At 41.5% G+C, this 20,084-nt stretch overlaps 1 protein-coding gene across 1 annotated transcript in view; it reads left to right on the top strand.

The window, feature by feature from the left end:
• SMYD2 (SET and MYND domain containing 2) overlaps positions 1-14,786 on the top strand; it is a 91,223-nt gene extending 76,437 nt beyond the window's left edge. The window contains exons 8-12 of the mRNA XM_027870747.1: positions 1,735-1,845; positions 4,078-4,198; positions 6,039-6,213; positions 9,052-9,160; positions 14,332-14,786. Of these exons, the coding sequence (XP_027726548.1) occupies positions 1,735-1,845; positions 4,078-4,198; positions 6,039-6,213; positions 9,052-9,160; positions 14,332-14,412 (597 nt within the window). The 3' untranslated portion in view covers positions 14,413-14,786. The remainder of the gene's footprint in view (positions 1-1,734; positions 1,846-4,077; positions 4,199-6,038; positions 6,214-9,051; positions 9,161-14,331) is intronic.
• Positions 14,787-20,084: the final 5,298 nt, after the last annotated feature.

Raw genomic sequence — 20,084 nt, 5'->3', positions numbered from 1 at the left:
AATTAAGCCATTTAAGACAGAAATGCTCATTTGGGGACACACTGAAAAAATGAGCAATTCATTGCAGTGACCAGCTGAGATGAGCAGGGACAGTCTGCCGGACTTTGTCGCCATCTTCTGGGCTAATTGAGTATTGCACAAGCTCGTCCATTAGCCCTTGCAAGAGGAAAAGATGTCTGCGGAAGGGTTTTACAGAGGAAGAATGTTTGAAAGACTTGTTCTGTGCCTCTTTCTGCCTTTTTCCTCTTATTCCTCAAGAATTTGAAAATTATGTAGTGATCTCACTAAGTAAAAGTAGAAAGGCGCTTTTTCCCCTGCTTCCAGCCCTGCAAAGAGAAGGGGTCAGTGAGCAGTGTGTCATGAATAGTTGGTGTTTTGCTTTTGTAGGTCGTTGAGTTTGGGGTGCTAGAATTAAGACCTGGGGTGTCTCCTCCAAGTTGGTTTCCCATAGCTATGTTTTGGCACCCAAGGTTACTGGCGCTTAAAAGGCTATTTGAGATCCATCTGTTCAGTCAGACATTTGCCTGATTATGTGGGATGATCAGCAAATGCTGGTCCCAGTGAAGAGAGAATGGCTATTTAAATGTTGGCCTCTTCCATATGCTCAGAGGCTTAGCGACAGGAGCATGCTAGAAAACTCAAGAGCAGACCTGATGGGCACCAAAGGTAAGGGTTTCCCAGGTTCCTGGGCACAGCTGGCAAAATCAAAAGCAACCAGCTGTATAGGGCGAGTGTTCTGCATCTCCCATCCCTGCTGTTCTTGGTGCTGCCCTAAGGCTGGGACACAGAACTGTTGGCAGCGAAAGCTGCAACTTTGAGGTTCTTTCTCCACTGCAGTGTGACTTAGGAGGCAAGGGGAGATACCTCACCACCAGTTTCTTTACCATGCAGAAGTGGCTACAATAAAAATGTCCAAGAGGGGGCAGTTGGGTGGCACAGTGGGCAGAGCACCGGCCCGAGAGTCAGGAGGACCTCAGTTCAAATCCGACCTCAGACACTTACCAGCTAGCTGTATGACTCTGGACGGGTCACTTAAACCCCAATGCTTCCGGAAAAAAAAAAGCATCCAAGAAATCCAATTTGATGCAACAAAAGTGCAAAAAACTAGAAAGCATGGCAACTAGCACCAAGGATAGCATGCAGTTGCCAAACCAAAGGGTCATTTCTTCTCTAGAGGAGTCACGGGTGGGCCCCTGCTGGATGAAATCTGCAGTTGGCTCTCTAGAGTGAGGAGAGAGAAGTAAGGACACGGAAACCCCACAAGAGAACCAACAACCCTTTCAGAATTGGGACATTTTAGCCTGGTGGCAGGGGGTTTCCCAACACAAGAAGAAGCCAATATGAGGGAATGATGAACCCAAATTATTCAATTTTTGTGCATTCCTCGGGTCACCCACTGTACTCTACTACAACTCATTTGTGAAAGTCTTTGACTTAGGGCCTATTAATGAAAAATTCCTAGACCATTACTAATATCTTAGGGAATGGGATCGTAGATCTAGAGTGAGAAGAGACTTGGGATGTAATTGAATTCAACCCTCTCATTTTACAGATGAGAAAACCAAGGTACTTGCCCAGATTCTCAGACTTGGTATCTGTGAGAGAATTTGAACCCAGATCTTCTGGGCACCAAGTCCAGAGCTCTATCCATTACACCACACTAACTCTTGTGATAAGATTTGTAAACTGTGTCCCCTCTGAACACTATAGTCATCTTTTTTTTTTTCTCCTTAGGTTTTTACTAGCTATATTGACCTGCTATATCCTACCGAAGATCGGAATGACCGATTAAAAGACTCCTATTTCTTTATGTGCGAGTGCAGGGAATGTACTACCAAAGCAAAGGTAAGGCCTCTGTAGCATAGACAGTCTGGTCACCCTAATGTGCCTGGACTTCTCAAGATCCATTTCCAGAAGCAGCATCCTTCCCCTCCTTCCAAACTGATATTCGACTCCCCACATCCCAGTAATGTTTATCATAGGAAAAGATGCTCGTTTCCATCCATTTTGGAGATAGGTATTGTCTCAATGCATAGAGTACTGGACCTGGAGTCAGGAAGACCTGAGTTCAAATCCAGCCTCAGACACTTACTGGCTGTGCCACCCTGGGCAAGACACATAACCTGTCCGCCTCAGTTTCCTCATCTGTAAAATAGGGATAATGTAATAGCCTGTACCTCTCAGGGTGGTTGTGAGAATCCAGTGAGATAATATTTGTGAATAGTACTTAGCACAATGCCTGGCCCATAGTAGGTGCCATATAAATGCTTATTCCCTTCTCCCTTTTCAGACAATAACATCTTAGAGGTCTGTTACCATGGCAGCACTGTAGAGGGGAAAGAGCATACTCCTAGGAGGTACAGGTCATACTCCTAGAAGGTGTGGGTTCTGGCCTACTTGTTCTGCCTCCAGACAACTTTGTGATCTTGGACAAGTCCCTGGAAATGTCCCTAGGCCTGTTTATTCATCTCTAAGATGAGAGAATTGGGAGAGATGAACTCTGAAGTTCCCTTTAAGTGCTAGGGCACAGAGTCCTACCCTATGCCCCACCAAAATATGAGAAATTGGTCAAGGAGGTAACTTTTCTTTATAAAAAAACTAATTAACCCCTTTGTTTTGTTTCTTGTGTATATGCTTGATAGACTGTATAATTTATAGAGGGACTAGTGAGCTGATCCAGAGTGGCCTTTCTCGTGTGTCTGATGTTTCAGCCAATCTGAGGGCTGGGCAGGGCCTCAGGTTGAACCTCCTCGTTTTACAGATGGCACCAACTTTGCCAAGACATTCCTGAGAACCTCAGTTGGTAGTCTGCTTTCCTTCTACTCAGACCTATTTCTGGCAGCTCAGTGTGGAGTGCAGGGGGAGGTTTCCATGAGAATTTGGGCACGGGAAGGAATTACCAAATTGCCATCTCTTAAAATGGAATGTACCTTTGGAAGTGGGAGGGAAAAAATGGGAGAAGGGGAGAGGAGCGAAACCACAAATGGAGAATTCCAGCAATTTCACAAACCAGTTTAGAGAAGTTTTTAGGCCATGAGACCGGCAAGATCGAATTTACCATAGCACCACCCACATCAAACCTGATGTTGACTAATGCCAACCCTGCCCTGTTTTTTTCCCCTTGTGACCACAGCTGCATACTGAGCACCCTGCCCTAGGCAAAGGTTCCCATGAAATCCAGTTTTTTTAAAAAGATATTGTAAAAAGTCAAGTTTCTTTCAGGTCTGCTGCCTAATTTCTGTTCATCCCAGCCTGATTCAGAATCATTGAAACCTGGAGTGTTTGAATTAGAAAGTACCTTTCTATAATTAGATTTCTATAAATTTATAAAATTTAAGAATTTTATAAATGTTTTTTGATTCCTTTTTTTTTCTTTTGCATTGCCCAATACTGCCCAGTTCCCTGCCCTGCTCCCTGCAATAATTTCTTCTCCTATAACAAAGAAAATACAATTAAGCAAAATCAATACATTGGCCGCATCTGAAGGTGTATACCTCATTCCATTCCTAGAGGACCTATTTCACCTCTCTGCCGAGTTACATTTCGTCTTACTTCATCAGAGTTCTGACGTTTTCAGTATTGTTCTCCTTTACATTGTTGCGGTCATTGTGTAAATGATTCTTCTGGTTCTCCTTATTTTATTGCGCATCAGTTCACACGAGTATTCCCAAGTTTCTATGAATTTTTGTATTAGTCATTTTTTATGATGTAATAACTACTCCATTACCTTCATATGACACAGTTTATTCATCCATTCTTCCAACTGGCAGGGATCCATTTTATTAAAAAAAGAAACAAAACACAACTTATAAAATCAACCCCCATATTACAGATAAGAAAACTGAGGCCCAGAGAAATAAAGGGATTTAGCCAAGGTAACACACAGTAGAGCTGGGATTCAAATCCGGCCTTCTAACTTCTCGTTCATCATCCTTTTCACTGTCCCCTACTCACCTTTTCCATTAGTGCCCGTGGGCTCTAATAACTTGCAAATCCAGATACAAAGATGTGTAAATTCTTGAAAGATTTCTCTATCAGTATAATTCCCTTTATAGCATTCATAAATGTTTCTTTCAGGATAAAGCCAAGGTGGAAATCCGAAAACTGAACGAATCCCCAAAGGCCGAAAGCATCCGAGACATGGTGAAATATGCACGGAATGTCATCGAGGAATTTAGGAGGGCCAAGCATTATAAATATATCCTTTTCTCACTCTCCTTGCAAGAGATGAGGAGGGAAAGGTGGGGGGCATGAGGTCTGAATCTTGAACAAAGAAAGCCTCTTCAATAGGTAGATTTTATACCTTGTCAAGTATAGAAAGCAACTTCCCCCATTTCTTTTTTGAGTAGATTGGACTGAACTCGGCTTCCAGGTAGGATCATTTGCTTCCTTGCCAAGGGTCCGAAGAAGTTCATCTTCGTTCCTCGAAGGCACCTTTATAGAGCTTCATAGTATCAAGTATCATAGTAGATACTCAGTAATTGTGCAACCAGTCTTGAGTTATCCACATGAATTAAGTATTTATAATGAAAAAGCATGCATTATACACTTACTGTGTGCAAAGTAATCTGTAGATAAAGGGGATGAGCAATGGGAAAAGTTAGGACTGGGCACCAGGGGATTTGTGTGGTTGAACGCGTATCCATCCACAAGTGTCCTTAACTGCTTTGTAGAGGCAGATCTAAGTGTTTGAGGGCTTGAGGTGGGAAAGGAAATAGGAGAGAGGGTGTTATCCATGGTTTTTGCATTATCTGCCCCCTTGCTTCCTACAGTTGTTGCATTTAAGTGAGCCAGCTTTTCCTGTGGCTAACAGTCATAACTTGAAAACCTGCCTAAGAGTCTCTAAAATTTTCCCATTTACCAAAATCCTTCTCAGAATGTTTTCTCAGCTACATGCCTTGAATAGTAATATAATTTCATATAATAGCATTCTCTCCTAGAGGTTACTTCGTGGGAAAGGAGTATAATTTATTTTATGTAGCTCCAAAGGGCAGAACCAAGGTCTGTGGGTAGAAATGCAGAGAAGGCAAATTTGGGTTCAATATAAGGCAAAATTTCCTGGCAATTAGATGTATTTAAAAATGGAATGGGCCCAGTAATTTAAAAATTACTGGGATTATTCAGAGGGAGACTGAGTGATCAGCTAGCAAAGGTATTTTAGAGGTGATTCCTTTATTGAGTTGGAGGTTAGAGTATGGTACATTGAAAATAGCCTAAAAAGGTCATTGAAGCTTTTTTTTTTTAATGCACAAAAGAGAATAGAAAAAAGGCCAAAAGGAAACAAAGGAAGATTTGAAAGTTATGTATTGAATTTGTTATATACTGAAAGGAAAAAACAAACTGTATCTAATATTCAGTTTCATTTACAATCTTTTTATTTTTCTCTTCTACTTTGTAAGTGGAAATGCTCATTTTATTTGATGTTTCAATTCAGAATAAGGATTTTTTTTTTATTATTTTAAAAAGAAAGAGAAGGGGAAAAAAACCTGCTGAACCTGGAGTCCCAGGATCTGATTTCCAGTTTTGACTTTGCTCCTTAGTACCTGTGTGACATTGGGGAAATCACTTATCCCTTCTGTCCCTTAGTGTCCTCGTCTGTAAATGAGGTGGTTGGCCTCAATGACTTCTTCATCCTTTCTGGCTGTATACCTAGGAACTTAGCAACTTCTAATTTCCCTTCTAGCTCTAAGACATTATTCAAATTATGCTTTAATTTAAAAAATCATTTTCCATGTGGCTAAAATTCTTTCAATTCTATTGAAATTGTATTCTGTTGTAATCAGGTTTTTCTGATTTTTTTTCCTTAATGAAAATAAGTAATTTTATTAGAATTATTTTGTTTTCAAGAAATGTTTAAGAGCAATGTAGATTGTTCTCTTTCTGGGATGGTTTGAATATGGAATTTGGGTGCTGTAAGGACTTAGGGCATGAGCTCTTCAGACACTTTACCAAACCTTATGATCCTGGGTAGCCTTGTCTGTGCACTCATAACTTTGGGTAGCCAGCCATATCACTCCTTTTTCTTGACTCCAGTGCAACCCCTAGCGAGCTGCTGGAGATCTGTGAGCTCAGCCAGGAGAAGATGGGCTCCTTGTTTGAAGACAGCAATGTGTACATGTTACACATGATGTACCAGGCCATGGGCGTCTGCCTATACATGCAGGACTGGGAAGGTGCCTTGCGCTATGGACAGAAAATCATTAAGCCCTACAGGTGACTTGGGGAGGTTATTCAGGTCACAGTGTGCTGAAATGGAATTAGTATTTTAGAATTTTTGCCATAATCAAATCCAAGCTGATTAATTTTTCTTCCTGGAATGTACCTAGCAGGGCAGCCTTTGGTTCTCTGCACATCTTAGGATAGAGTTACAAGGTCTGTGTTTGTTCTATGGGAGCTATTCTATCTCTTTAGGGCTCTGCTTTCAGGGATAGCCCATAAGAAAATAGTCACTAATGCAGTTGGTTATTGGGGAAAGTCCCCCACCCCAACCAGCCATGGTGATCCCTACACTAGTAGGGATTGAGCCACCCTTCCATGAGGCAGCCTTGTTTCTTTGTGTAAGCCCACAGCCATGGAGGTCTAAATGACTCTTCACCTCTGCCATTATTCCAAAGTTGGGCAAAGAGAATTTGACATGCTCAGTGGGAATAGCTGTAGACTCAGGCTAAAGATTTCAAATCCTTTTTAGAGAGGTATAGTAGGAAAGGTCTCAGGCCCAAGGCCCACTCCACCTCCAGTGCTTTCTCTCTCCCCCTCCCCATATATATATGTGACAGACCTTAGGCAAGTCATGGGACTTGCCTAAAGCACATGAGTATACCCTAGGGGCAGAATAGGTAACTACCCCGTAGTATCCTACCTCACAGGATTGTCTTGAGGAAAGACAGATTTAGAGACTGGACAAGTGATTTCATTGGTATAGGGAACTCCCAGATGAGAAAACTTTTTCTACCAATACAGGCACCTTCTCTGCCATTTATAATCTTAAGGAATTGCCTTCATTTAAAAAGTGAAGTGACTTGCCTAGGGTCATGTAGCCAGTACTTTTCAGGGGTGGGACTTGAACCCAGGTCTTCCTGGCTTCAAGGCTGGTTCTCTATCCCCTGTGACATAATTGCCCCTCCTCAAGAGGAAAGCCCCACGATAAATCATAAGTACAGAATCATGCTTTCCTGCATATTTTCCCCATTTGTTCTCTTACCACTAAAAATCTTTTGTCCCCTTTTGGGCATTTTTGGTCCGTTCTCCTGAGACGTGACTCATTCTGTGGTCATTCCTGATGTACCCTCTCACAGAGAGCAGTTACTCACCCATCCCTGTTCTCCATCTCTGCCAAGGACAGAGTAGGAGTTGGAAATTCTTCTGCTGGATACCATCCTGAGGTTAGACACAGAAGTTTCCTGACAGAATGACTAGACTCCAGGATGGATGGCTGAGGAAGACCGAGGCATTTTTTCCCCAAAATATTTCTGAAAGCAGGAAAGGACTTCACTGGTGTGGAACAGAAGGCTAACTACACAGAGGGTGGATAAGATAAAGTCCTCAGTGACCCTTAAAGCCCTGAGACTAAGAGTCTGGGAGCTATTCTGTCTCTTTAGGGCTCTGCTTTCAGGGACAGCCCATAAGAAAATAGTCGCTAATTCAGTTGGGTATTGGGGAAAGTCCCCCACCCTCCAGCCATGGTGATCCCTACACTAATAGGGATTGAGCCGCCCTTCCATGAGGCTGAGATAGCCTTGTTTCTCTGTGTAAGCCCACAGGGTGGGTGGGCTCTCTCTTCATGATTTGACTTTACTCTGAAGGTTCAGTCCTCAGGTAGCACTGCTTCGACTGGCCAGCAGAGGGAGCAAGAGGGGAAGTAAGCTCTTGAAAACTGCCCAGAGATTGAGTTTGTCATTTAAATTCTAAATAAATTCCTCACCCCCACCTCCCAGTACCCTGGAGTGGGTGAGGCCGGGAATGTGCAAGCTCAGAGCTTTCTCAAAACCTCCCCACACTTTACTCAGAAATACCCAGCCCCAGCTCTCAGCCTAGTTCTCAGTTGGTTCCCAGGATCACTCAGGTGAACTCAGTGCCCACTTCAGCCCCTAACTCCGACAGAGCCTCTGTAGGACAGAGCATTGAACTAAACAAGAAGTCTTCCCATAGAGACCTTTCTCACACATCCCCCTAACCCTTCTCCATAGTCCCAGCCCACACACCTTTTGTAGGTAGAATCTCCTCCTTTGGTTGATGCTGCCAGTGTAGGGAGACGCGGGTACCCCAGATAAAGGGTTAGCACAACTGCCCGGTATGTTGGAACGCCCCACTAGTTCATGTGTTGCTCCATAGGTTCCACTGAGCATCTGCTGTAGTATATACAATATATACAATATGTTTCTCTAGTCTGTACTGGGGAGGGCAAAGAAATGGGCAGTGCGGTCTTTGGCTTCATGGAGCTTAACCAGCAGTTCTTCCTCCATGTGGGCACACAACTAGAAGGACTAAGTTCTGTAGAACTGTTAGCTTATGTGCTATCCTTCATGTATAAAAATGGTCTCTTTGAGCCACCATCACTGGCCATTTTCTTTGGGTTGTTTCTCTAATACAGGTATGCCAGGCCTTAAGAAAACTCAGAATATTAACATGAATTTCCATAATAGGTAAGGGGGCCATTGTTTTAAAAATGGGTTTGCCATAGGATTTTTTCCAGAGAGCGTCCTCTCCTGGTTCATTTTAAATTATTTTGCACACGACCCTTGAAGTACATTCATATTCCATGTAGTGGTGAGTACTTGTTGGGCTGGGGTGTGCTGATCCACCAAGACTTTCCCAACTGGATTCCCTGTTTTGCTGTTGGTAAACATTTCCAAGATTACTGACTGGGGCAGGAAGTCTGTGGCCACAGAATGGAAAAAAGCCATTTGTTTCTTAAGGAGTTCAACCCACAACAGATGCACTGAATTAAAGGCGCATGTTCATGCTTCTTGGTTCTCCAGGCTGGACACATGGATGCTAGTGTGGAAGATCTGATAATAAGATGGCTTGTCTTCTTTCTTTCTTGTCTTTTAGCAAACATTATCCACTGTATTCCCTAAATGTGGCCTCCATGTGGCTCAAGCTAGGAAGGCTATACATGGGGCTAGAACACAAAGCTTCGGGAGTAAAAGCCCTGAAAAAGGTAATTCACCTTCTCCCCAGCAACTTGGCTTTTCTGCTGACTCTTGTGGAAGGTGGGGATGGGACCATTTTCTCCTAGCCAAGCATGCTTCACTCACCTGTAAAAGTAAAATGTTGGCGTTGCTTCCTGTCTTGCAGGGTTACATGGGGCTGTGGTATTTTGCAAATCTTGAAATGGTTTGTTTTGTTTGTTTTTGTTTCTGTTTTGTTTTGTTTTTTAGGCAATTGGGGTTAACTGACTTGCCCAGGGTCACACAGCTAGTAAGTGTCAAGTGTTTGGTCTGAAGCCGAATTTGAACTCAGGTCCTCCTGACTTCAGGGCCGGTGCTTTATCTACTGTGCCACCTAGCTACCCCTTGAAATGTTTTTTTTAAAAAAATTTGTTATTTTTTCCTGGAGTGCTTCGCTGATAATAATTGATCAAAAAACATTTTATTACGTATCTGCGATATGAAGGGCACTGTGCTAGAAGTTGTGGGAACAAAGACAAAAGTGCAGCAGTACCTGCCCTCGAGGAGCTTATACTATATTGGGAGGAAGAGCATGTATATGTAGATGTATATAAAAAATAAGTCCAAGGTAACCTGAGGGAGGAGAAGGAACACTAGCAGCTGGGAGGAGGGAGGGGGGAGGCATTAGAAAAGGCCTCATGTAGAAGGAAGTGTCTGAGCTGAGCTTTGGCCCAGTGGAGAGAGTGTGGAGTTGGAGTCCTGAACACCAGAGTTGAAATTCTGCCTCAGATACTTACTGGCTGTGAGATCCTGGGCAAGTCACGTAATCTGTTAGTCTCAGTTTCCTTATTTGTAAAATGGGAATATTAACAGCACTTACCTTACAAGGGTTATTGTCAGGACCAAAGGAGATAGCATATGTATTACACTCACAAAACTTGGTACCCTTTATAAATGCTGGCCATTAAGAGGTGAAGGTAGGGGCAGCTAGGTGGCACAGTGGATAGAGCACTGACCCTAGAATCAGGAGGACCTGAGTGCAAATGCGGCCTCAGATACTTGACACTCACTAGCTGTTTGACTCTGGGCAAGTCACTTAACCCAAATTGCCCCCACCAAAAAGAAAAAAAAAAGTGACAGTAAAGGGAATGTGGGACAGCAGATGGAATGTTGTATCTGGGAAACAGAAAGAAGGTTATTTTTGTCTGAACCCGAGTATAATAAAGTGGAATAATGTTAAATAACTTTTTTTTCCTAATAGGACAACTTAGGTAATTCACTTCTTATACAAAGCTGATCCTTTTGAGCTGCCAGCTGGAGGAAGTATTTCAACATGTGTGGAGATGAATTGTCACTCTCCTCACAGGATTAGCTATGACCAATGGCACACATCTGGACCAAGTTTTTCTCTGAGTGACAAAACAGGCCCACGCTGTGATCCAGCCCATAACCTTGGCCCCATTGGTCTCCTGCTGTAGTCACAGCCAAGTCTTTTGTACTGTCATTTGGAGAGCAAGGTCTAGGAGGAGGTGGAGATGGGCCCTCCATGTACTCTCCTGCAGTGCAGTGAAGAGTATTGAGGGCCCCACTTCTGCAGAGCAATCCTTATAATAAATCTTTGTGGCCCCGCAGTAGCTAATCCCAACCTTTTCTCTTCTTGGCATTCTGTTCAACTCCCTCCTTGAGCCCTTTGAGGAGAAGACTTCCCTCTACTTTGCTAAGAAAGTAGAGGCCATCCACTGTGTACCCTCACTTATTCAAAGAAGTATTTGGTGGTTGATAGGCTGATTCTCCCTTACTCTGCATATTAAATTTCTCTATATCATCCTTCATTCTCTCTTGCTGTATTCTAATCTCCTTGTCAAGATCAACCCCTCTACTGATGTGCCGGATCCCACCCCATCCTGTCTCTTCTGCTAGCTTGCTTCATCAGTCATTCTTTTTCTCATCTCCAGTTTCTCCTTCACTGCTTCTTCAGTGATTCCTACAAGGATGACTGGGTCTCCCCGTTCACAAAACCTCCATTTGACTGTAACTAGCCTGAGTTTATTTTCCTAGGTCTCTTCTCCTTTTGACGGCCAAACTACTAGAAAGAGCAGTCTGTCTTTGTTACCCCCATTCCTTCTTTCCCATTATCTTCTCAATTCCTTGCATTCTGGCTTCTAACTTCTTATCATTGCACTGAAACTATTTTATCCAAGGTTACCAATGATTAATCTTTTGTTCTCATTCTACTTGATCTCTCTCTAAAGCTTTTGAAACTTTGGATCATTCCTACACTCTCCACCTTTTGGCTTTTGTGATGCCGTTTTCTCTTGGTTCTGTTTCTACATTTTTGATTACTCCTCAGCTCCTTTCCTGGCACATCATCCATCTCCTGCCAACCAATCACGAGTGTCCCCCATAGTTCTGTCTTGGGCCTTCTACTCTTCTTTCGCTTAGTGATCTCATCAGTTGTCTTGAGTTGTTATCTTCTCTATGCAAATGGTCCTCCTGTCAATATATCCAGCTCTTGATTTCTTTCCTGAGCTCCTGTCCTATGTCACCAGCTATCTAAATGATATCTCTGCCCGTTATGGCCCATTGAAGCATCTCAAATTTGACATCCAAAATGAAACGTTTTACCTTCCCTCCTACCCTTCTTCTAAACCTCCTTATTTCTATGGAGAATATCACTCTCATTTCAGTTCCCCAGGTTTGTAACCGTGGAGTCTTTGATTCTTTTTTCTCTTACCCCCTTCTCATGTCTAATCAGCTGCCATGCCATAGAGTTCTACCCACACAATATCTTTCACATCCAAACCTTTCTCTTCACCTGACCACCAGTCACTCTGGTTCAGGCAGGCCTTCACATATCACCCAGGATATTTTAAGACTGCCTGCTTCAAATATTGCTCTTCTCCAGTCCTTCCTCCACAGAACAGCAAAATTAATAGTCTTCAAACAGGTCTGACCATGAAGCTTTACTACACAGAAATCTTCAGTGCCTCCCCATTGCCTCCAGGATAAAGGGAAAACGCTTCTTCCTGGCACTTCAGGCCCTTTGTAATCTGGCTTTTGTCAACCCTTCCAGACATTCCCTGTTACTCTATTTACATTATTCCAGTACAGCTGACCTAGTTTTTGTTCCTTGCATGGGACATTCTTACACCTTTGACTGTGCTGGGTCCCATGCCTCACATCTGCATCTTGGACCCCCTACTTCTCTTCAGATCTCAGCTTAAATGCCACCTCCTACAGGAAACCTTTCCTGATTCCTCTAGTGGTTGCTGTTCTGCCTTTACTCAAGTTACCTCATGTTTAGTATCTGTGGACATATTATATCTCCTGGTAGAATGGAAGCTTCTTGAAGGCAAGCCCTTTGTCTTATCTTTATATCCTAGAGCCTAGCACATAATAGTCACTTAGGAAATGTTTGTGGAATTGAATTAAATACCTTTATTTAGTCATTTTTTCGGTCACGTCTGACTCTTCATGACCCTATTTGGGGTTTTCTTGGCAAAGATACTGGAGTGGTTTGCCATTTCCTTCTCCAACTCATTTTATAGATGAAGAACTAAGATAGACAGGGTTAAGTGACTTGCCTAGGGTCACACAGCTAATAAGTGTCTGAAGCCAGATTTAAACTCACAGAGATAAGTCTTCCAAATTCCAGGCCTGGCACTCTATCCACTGTGCCATCTGCTGCCCCCACATACCTTTAGATATACTTAAACAAATTCTTAGTCTGCTTTTCCCTGTGGATTACCAAGATTTATATGTGTGTGTGTGTGTGTGTGTGTGTGTGTGTGTGTGTATTTTTTTTTTTCCCCTGCTCCCTGAGACTCACAGAACTATAATTTCCTTGCTGTGGGTAAGACCTTTTGAGACAGTCTTCAAACATGGTTGTGACCCAGCCAGATATGACTATGAATTTAGACAGTACATGTATTTGGGCAGCTAGGTGGTGCAGTGGATAGAGTCTTGGGCCTAGAGTCAGGAAGACTCATCTTCCTAAGTTCAAATCCAGCCTGACACTTATTAGCTGTGTGGTCCTGGGCAAGTCAGTTAACCCTGTTTGCCTCAGTTTCCTCATCTGTAAAATGATGTGGAGAAGGGAATGGCAAACTGCTCCAGTATCTTTGCAAAGAAAACCCCAGATGGGTTCACGAAGAGTCAGACACGACTGAAAAACAGCACATACATGAAGCCTTCACATTATGGTAGGGACCATCTAACATTACCATAGTGAGGTATCAGAGTAAAACTCTGATGTAGTTTTGCTAAGAAAGAATGAAGTTGGTGGAAAAGAAGATTAAATCAGCTCTTCCTCTCTAATGATTTAAATTATAATTTCAGTTGATTAGATTTCCATCAACTCCGCCCTCCACTTCCCATTCCCTACTGGTAAATTTTCCTTTTCCTGGGGAAATGCATTCATTTAACACGTTCGAGATCCCTCTGGTCAATGCATCTAGCCCTGGCTGAGCACGACCAACTGGAGTAGAAAACCTGTGGCCAAACAATGTGGAGACTCTCCTTCTCCTAAAATATCCAGAAAAGTGAGGCTAAAGAGGCCTTACCACAGAAGCTCCCTTGAGAAACTCCAGGAGATATGGGGATGTATGTTTCTTTTTTAAAGCTTAACAATCTGGAAAATCTTTTCCTGATTGTTTTACCTTGTTTGACTTGTGTAGACTAGCTTTAGAGCAGGGGTTCTTACCTAGAATTAAAAACTTGTTTTGTTTTTTAACATTTTGATAATTATGTTTTAGTATAATTGACTTCCTTTGCAATATTCACATTTTATTCATTTAAAAATATTCTGAACTGTCTAGGCTTTGCCAGGCTACCAGAGAGGTTCATAATACACATAAAAATGGTTAAGAAGGTTTCAGAGTCTTTTATTCAGTTTCCTATTAAAAAAAAAAATCTTTGTGACCTTAGGGAAATTACTCTCTGGGCCTCAGTTTTCTGATCAGTAAATGAGGGAGTGAGCCTGGGTGACCCCTAAGGTCCCTTAACCCTAACCCCATGATAGCCATGAACCTGAGTAATTTGATTATTTTACCTGCCTTCATTAAAAATAAAGAATCCCATTTCTCAACCTGGGCCACAGGGTAAGCATGAAGAAACCTCTCCCTGCTTTTCTTTTAGGCTGTGAGGGGATGAAAAGGGTTCTTCAGGAAGGTTGGAAAGAGAACAGTCACTTTTCTCATTTACCATTTTTTTCCTCCTCTAGGCTATCGCTATTATGGAAGTAGCTCATGGCAAAGATCATCCCTACATTTCCGAGATTAAAAAGGAAATTGAAGACCACTGAACCTATGCAATCCCTTCAGCTTTTATTTAAATTCTTTGTGGAAACCTCAGAGAATTGAGTGCATGAGGGTCCTTTGGAAGCATGGCCCTCTGGCATTTCTCTAATAGAACTGGAATGAGAAACATTCGATGCACTTAAAACCTTCCCCTACCTATTGCTTACTCAGAGGTTTGTTTTAAACTTCTTAATCCTTCATATGAAATTAATTTTTGAATGCTTTTTTCTAAGAGATAATGCCATGGTTTCATACAATATGCTTTTGACAGATCAAGTTGGAAGAGAAAAAAAATCCATTTTTTTTCTTCCTCTTTGCCTGTTTTAATGTTCAGAATAAATCCGAGGGGTGTAAGGTAATAAAAGGGATAATGAAAGTCCTTATGGTCTGTTTTTTATTTATTTTCTAGGGAAACTTGTAAGGTTGGTTTGTTAGATTATGGGGGAATGGAGGATCCTGTGAGGGATTTGTAACCCAATCTGTCCACTGCCTTCTAGAAGTATAGCCTAAGTTGTGGAATTTACAGCTAGAAGAGACGTTAGAAATCATTCTGGGCCAATTCTCTTGTTTAACAAATGGGTAAACTGAGCCCTGGCCAGGGGAAGTGATTTGTCCGAATGATTGGATTGCTTTGCATTCTGAAGTTCTGAATTCTCATTACCTTGCTGATGACAAAGAGACCGGTAGGAGAAAAGAGAAGAAAGAAAGAGTGCAGGAAACACAAATGGGAGTGTGGGGAGGAGAAAATAAGGGGAGAGGAAAGGTTCCTAAAGTAGGGAATAATGGATGGCCTTTGGGTTGCATACCTCTAAGCAGTTCATTGACTGGAGGGTGGTTTGTTAGTTCCGCTGCCTCTGTAGTTGGTGGATGGTACTTAATTGTCATCAAAGTCCTGAGTTCAAATCCAGCCTCTGACACTGTTTGTCCCTGGACAAGTCACTTAACCAGTTTGCCTCAGTTTCCTGAACTGCAAAATGGAGATAATAATAGCACTTATATAACAGCAAGGCTGTTGTGAGGCTTGAATGAGAGCACTTCCCATAGTGTCTGACACATAGTAGGCACTATATAAATACTTATTCCTTTCCCTTCCCCCTCTATCAGCCAGAAGTAGATACTTAAATACTGTCTAAGAAATGGCTTTTTTACAAAAAGGCTTTGTAGATGGTTTGGTAAACTGTTTCTATCTCCCAGCTTGAGGACTTGCTACTCTTTTCCATATCTTCCCATAAATCCTTGTGGATCACTTTGTACATCATGATGATAATAGTGATAACAACAACAGTCCTAATAGCTACTATTTATGTAGCACCTACTATGTGCAAACTCCTTGAAAGCAGGGACCGTCTTTTGTCTGTTTTGTGCCCAGTGCTTGGCACATAGTGGGTGCTTGGTTAATGTTTTTTGACTTACTGACTGCCATGCAGTATGCTAAACACTTGATAAATGTTATCTTATTTGATCCTTACAACACACCTGGGAGATAGGTGCAATTATTATCACCATTTTTTACAGCTCAGGAAACTTAAGCAAACAGAAAGGGTGACTTGCCCAAGGCAGGCAGCACACACATCAGGTTTATCCAATGTTGGAGTGCCCCTATTGCCATTGGAGTCCATGGGACATCCATTTCCCTCATTCTTCCTAGATGTCCAACATACCTTCTTGTACAGTCATCCATCTCTCTGATAACATCCTTTACACCATATGCCATGGAGAAAGCAGTGTCTCTGCAGTCAGAGGGACCTGGGTTTGAATCTTGCCTCTGGTATTTACTATCAGTGTGATCTTGGGCAAGTCATTCCTGGGACTCAGTTTCCTCATCAGTAAAATGAGGGTGTTGTATTAGGTGGCCTTCACGGTTCCTTCCAACTCTAAATCTATGACTATCTTATGCAGTTGCCCACCACACACACCCTCGCACCTTTTATCTGGTGAGAGATTCCAATGGAAACTTGAGGAGAAAATTGTCGTTTCCTTTCCAGCTTTGTTATTGAGGAAAAAACATTCTATCTCAACCCCATACTTCCAGTAAGGCTTTAGATCAACCTGGCTTATTGCATACCAAAAGCCTAAACATCAGCAACCCAGGGAATAGTGTTTGTTAGCAACGGCTGCTATGGGGGAGTATGGCATGGAATGGTATTTGGACCAGAATTATGGAATTTTTCATTTAGGAAAGTTTCTTGAAGTCCGCATGAGTTTCACCCATTAGTTAATAATTGAAACTTGTTAATGTTTGGATTTAAGTTACTTTTAGTTTTCACAAGCTGCTTGTACTAGTTGGGATAGCTATAAAGGTTGCTTCCCCCCAAAGTCTACATATGGCATTCTTAATAAGAAATAGACATTTCTGTAGCTATCTTCTCATCCCATTTTACTATTGAGGTATAAGTCAAGAATTGGCAGGATTTTTTGGACTAGAGTATTCATGGGAGCCCTAAAGCCACACTAAGAGGACAAAGGAAGATAAGAAAGAAGCATATTTAGGTCTTATAGCCATTTGGGGGGAAAAACATGTAAGAAGAAAAGAACTGTGAATAAATTAAAGAATGTCTTAACAGCTTTTGGAAACTGATTGAACTACTCATTCCCTGTGTGTGTTTCTCCAAGTCCTATCCCAGTGTCTCATCATTTGTAGTATTTGTTAAAAATACATTTTTGATATCTTTTGTTTTACATGTCACCAGAATTTCTCCCAGTATACCTCTCCTCCCCCTTCCAGAAAACCATTCCGTGTAAAAATTTAAAGAAAGAAAAAAGGAAGGAAAAACCCCAGTAATTCTAATAAACATCAAAAAAGTCTGAAAACTTAGGTAATGTACCACACTTACGGACCTCCTACCTTAGGAAAGGAGTGAGGGGAGGGATCTTTTCATTATCTCTTCTTTGGGACCATGTTTATTCTTTATAATTTTATAACATTCACTTTTGATTGTTTTATGCTTGTTCTTTCCATTAACATTGTCATAGTCATGTTTATATTGTTTTCCTGGCTCTTCAAACTATGTAAATCTTTCCATACCTTTCTGTATTAATCATTTTTATTATTTCTTACAACACAATAGTATCACACTACATTCCTGTACCACAGTGTGTTTAGCCATCCCCAACTGTTGGGCATCTACTTTGTTCCAGTTCTGTGCTATCACAAAAAAGTGCTGCTATGAATATTTTAATATATATGTGGACTTTGTTTTTATCAATAACCTCCTTGGAGTATAACCCTATAGTAGTGGAATTTCTCAGTCAAAAGGTGGCATTGATGTTTTTAAGAGGCACACTCTAATAGGTTCTATCAATCAGTCAATAAACAGGGCAGCTGGGTGGCACAGTGGATAGAATGGCAGGCCTGGACTCAGGAAGACTCATCTTCCTGAGTTCAAATCTAGCCTCTGACAGTTACTAGCTTTGTGACCCTGGGCAGATCACTTAACCCTGTTTGGCTCAGTTTCTTTATCTGTAAAATGAGCTAGAGAAGGAAATGGCAAACGACTATCTTTGCCCCCAAAAACCCAAATCGGGTCATGAAGAGTCGGACGCAACTGAAAAACAACTGAACATATAATAGTCAATAAGTATTCATTAAGTGCCTACTATGTACCAAGCATTGTATTAAGGAGGATATAATGAAAGGCAAAAGATAGTTCCTGTTCTGGAGGAGTTCACAGTGTACTGAGGGAGACAAAATAAAACAACTTTGTACAAACAAGATAGAGGATAAACGAGATGATTTGCAGAGGGAAAGCATTTTTTTTCTTTTTTAAAATTAATTTATTTTTAGTTTTCAACAATCATTTCCATAGACTTTTGAGTTTTAAATTTTTCTCCTCCAACCTTCCTGCCTCCTTCCCCAAGAGGGTGTGCAATCTGATATAGACTCTATATATACATTCCTCTTAAACATACTTTCACATTAGTCATGTTTTAAGGAAGAATTAGAACCAATAGGAGGAACCACAAGAAAGAGGAAACAAGAAAAAAAAAGAGCAAATAGTATGCTTTGCTCTGCATTCAAACTCCATAGTTCTTTCTCTGAATGTGGATAGCATTTTCCATTGTGAGATTTTTGGAGATCCTTGCATTGCTGAGAAGGGCTAAGTCTATCAAAGTTAGTCATTGCACAATGTGGCTGTTACTGTGTACAATGTTCTCCTGGTTCTGCTCACTTCATTCAGCATCAGTCCATACAAGTCTTCCAAGGTTTTTCTGAAGTCCACCTGCTCATCATTTCTCATAGCACAATAGTATTCCATTACATTCACATACCACAACTTGTTCAGCCATTACCTAACTGATGGGCATCCCCTCAATTTCCAATTCTTTGCCACCACAAAAAGAGCTGCTATAAATATTTTTGTACATGTGGGTCCTTTTCCCATTTTTATGATCTCTTTGGGATACAGCCCTAGAAGTGTTATTGCTGGGTGAAAAGGTATGCACATTTTTATAGCCCTTTGGCCATAGTTCCAAATTGCTCTCCAAAAGGGTTGGAGCAGTACACAAGTCCACCAACAATGCATTGGTGTTCCAATTTTCCCACATCTCCAGCATTTATCATTTTCCTGTTCTGTCATTTTGGCCAATCTGATAGGTGTGATGTGGTACCTCAGAGTTGTTTTGATTTGCATTTCTCTAATCAATAGTGATTTAGAGCATTTTTTCATATGATTATAGATGGCTTTAATTTCTTTGTCTGAAAACTGCCTGTTTATATCTTTTGACCATTAATCAATTGGTGAATTACTTATATTCTTATAAATTTGACTTAGTTCTCTATGTATTTAAGAAATGAGGCCCTTATCAGAGACACTGGTTGTAAAAATCCCCAGTTTTCTGCTGAGGGAAGGCATTATTAACACAAAAGGAGATTGTGGCTTCTTATGGAAGGGGAGATTTTTAGCTGGGACTTAAAGGAACCCGGGGGGCAGAGATGGAGGAGAGAATGCCAAGCCTGGGAGGCAGTCAATAAAAAACACATGGAGATGGGAGATAGAGTTCAAGAACAATGAAACCAGTATCACTGGATCCCAGAGTATGTGGAGGGGAGTATAATATAAGGAGACTGGAAATGTAGGAAAGGTCCCAGTTATGAAGGACTTTGAACGTCAAACAGGTTGTTAAATTCTGGTAGAGCTTATCAAATGTGGGAATGGTGGTCAGATGCACTTTAGGAAGATAACTTTGACAGTTGGACTGGGGTGAGGTGAAACTTAGTGCCCTAAAGACTAACTCACTGCAATAGTTTGGGTATGAAGTGATGAGGGCCTGCACAATATATCACATACATCTTCTCTTATGTAACCTTCACACCAACCATAGAAGACGGGTAGGACACCTGTTACCTTCATTTTACAGATGAGGAAACAGGTGCAAAGGAGCGATGTGGCCAAGATTACATTTAAGCTTGTGCACAAGTTTATCATGATAGATAAGCTTTGAGTACAATCCCAGTGACCAACAATCTACTCTCCTAAGAACAGCCTAACTATGGAAACTGATCACCTGGAGGCAGACCATTAGATAAGGCACTGTTTGGCCTTCACAACCCATAGGTTGGAGAAAATGTTTGCTATTAATTTTTAAGACTTACAAAGCATTTCCCTCACATAAGTAATGTCAAGTGAGTAGTACAACTATTATCTCTGTTTTACAGAGAAGGAAACAAATTCAGAGA

This window comes from Vombatus ursinus, unplaced genomic scaffold (genome assembly GCF_900497805.2).
Source record: "Vombatus ursinus unplaced genomic scaffold, bare-nosed wombat genome assembly UNPS02014798.1, whole genome shotgun sequence".
NCBI lineage: Eukaryota > Metazoa > Chordata > Mammalia > Diprotodontia > Vombatidae > Vombatus > Vombatus ursinus.
This window is presented reverse-complemented; position numbering and strand designations above follow the sequence as displayed.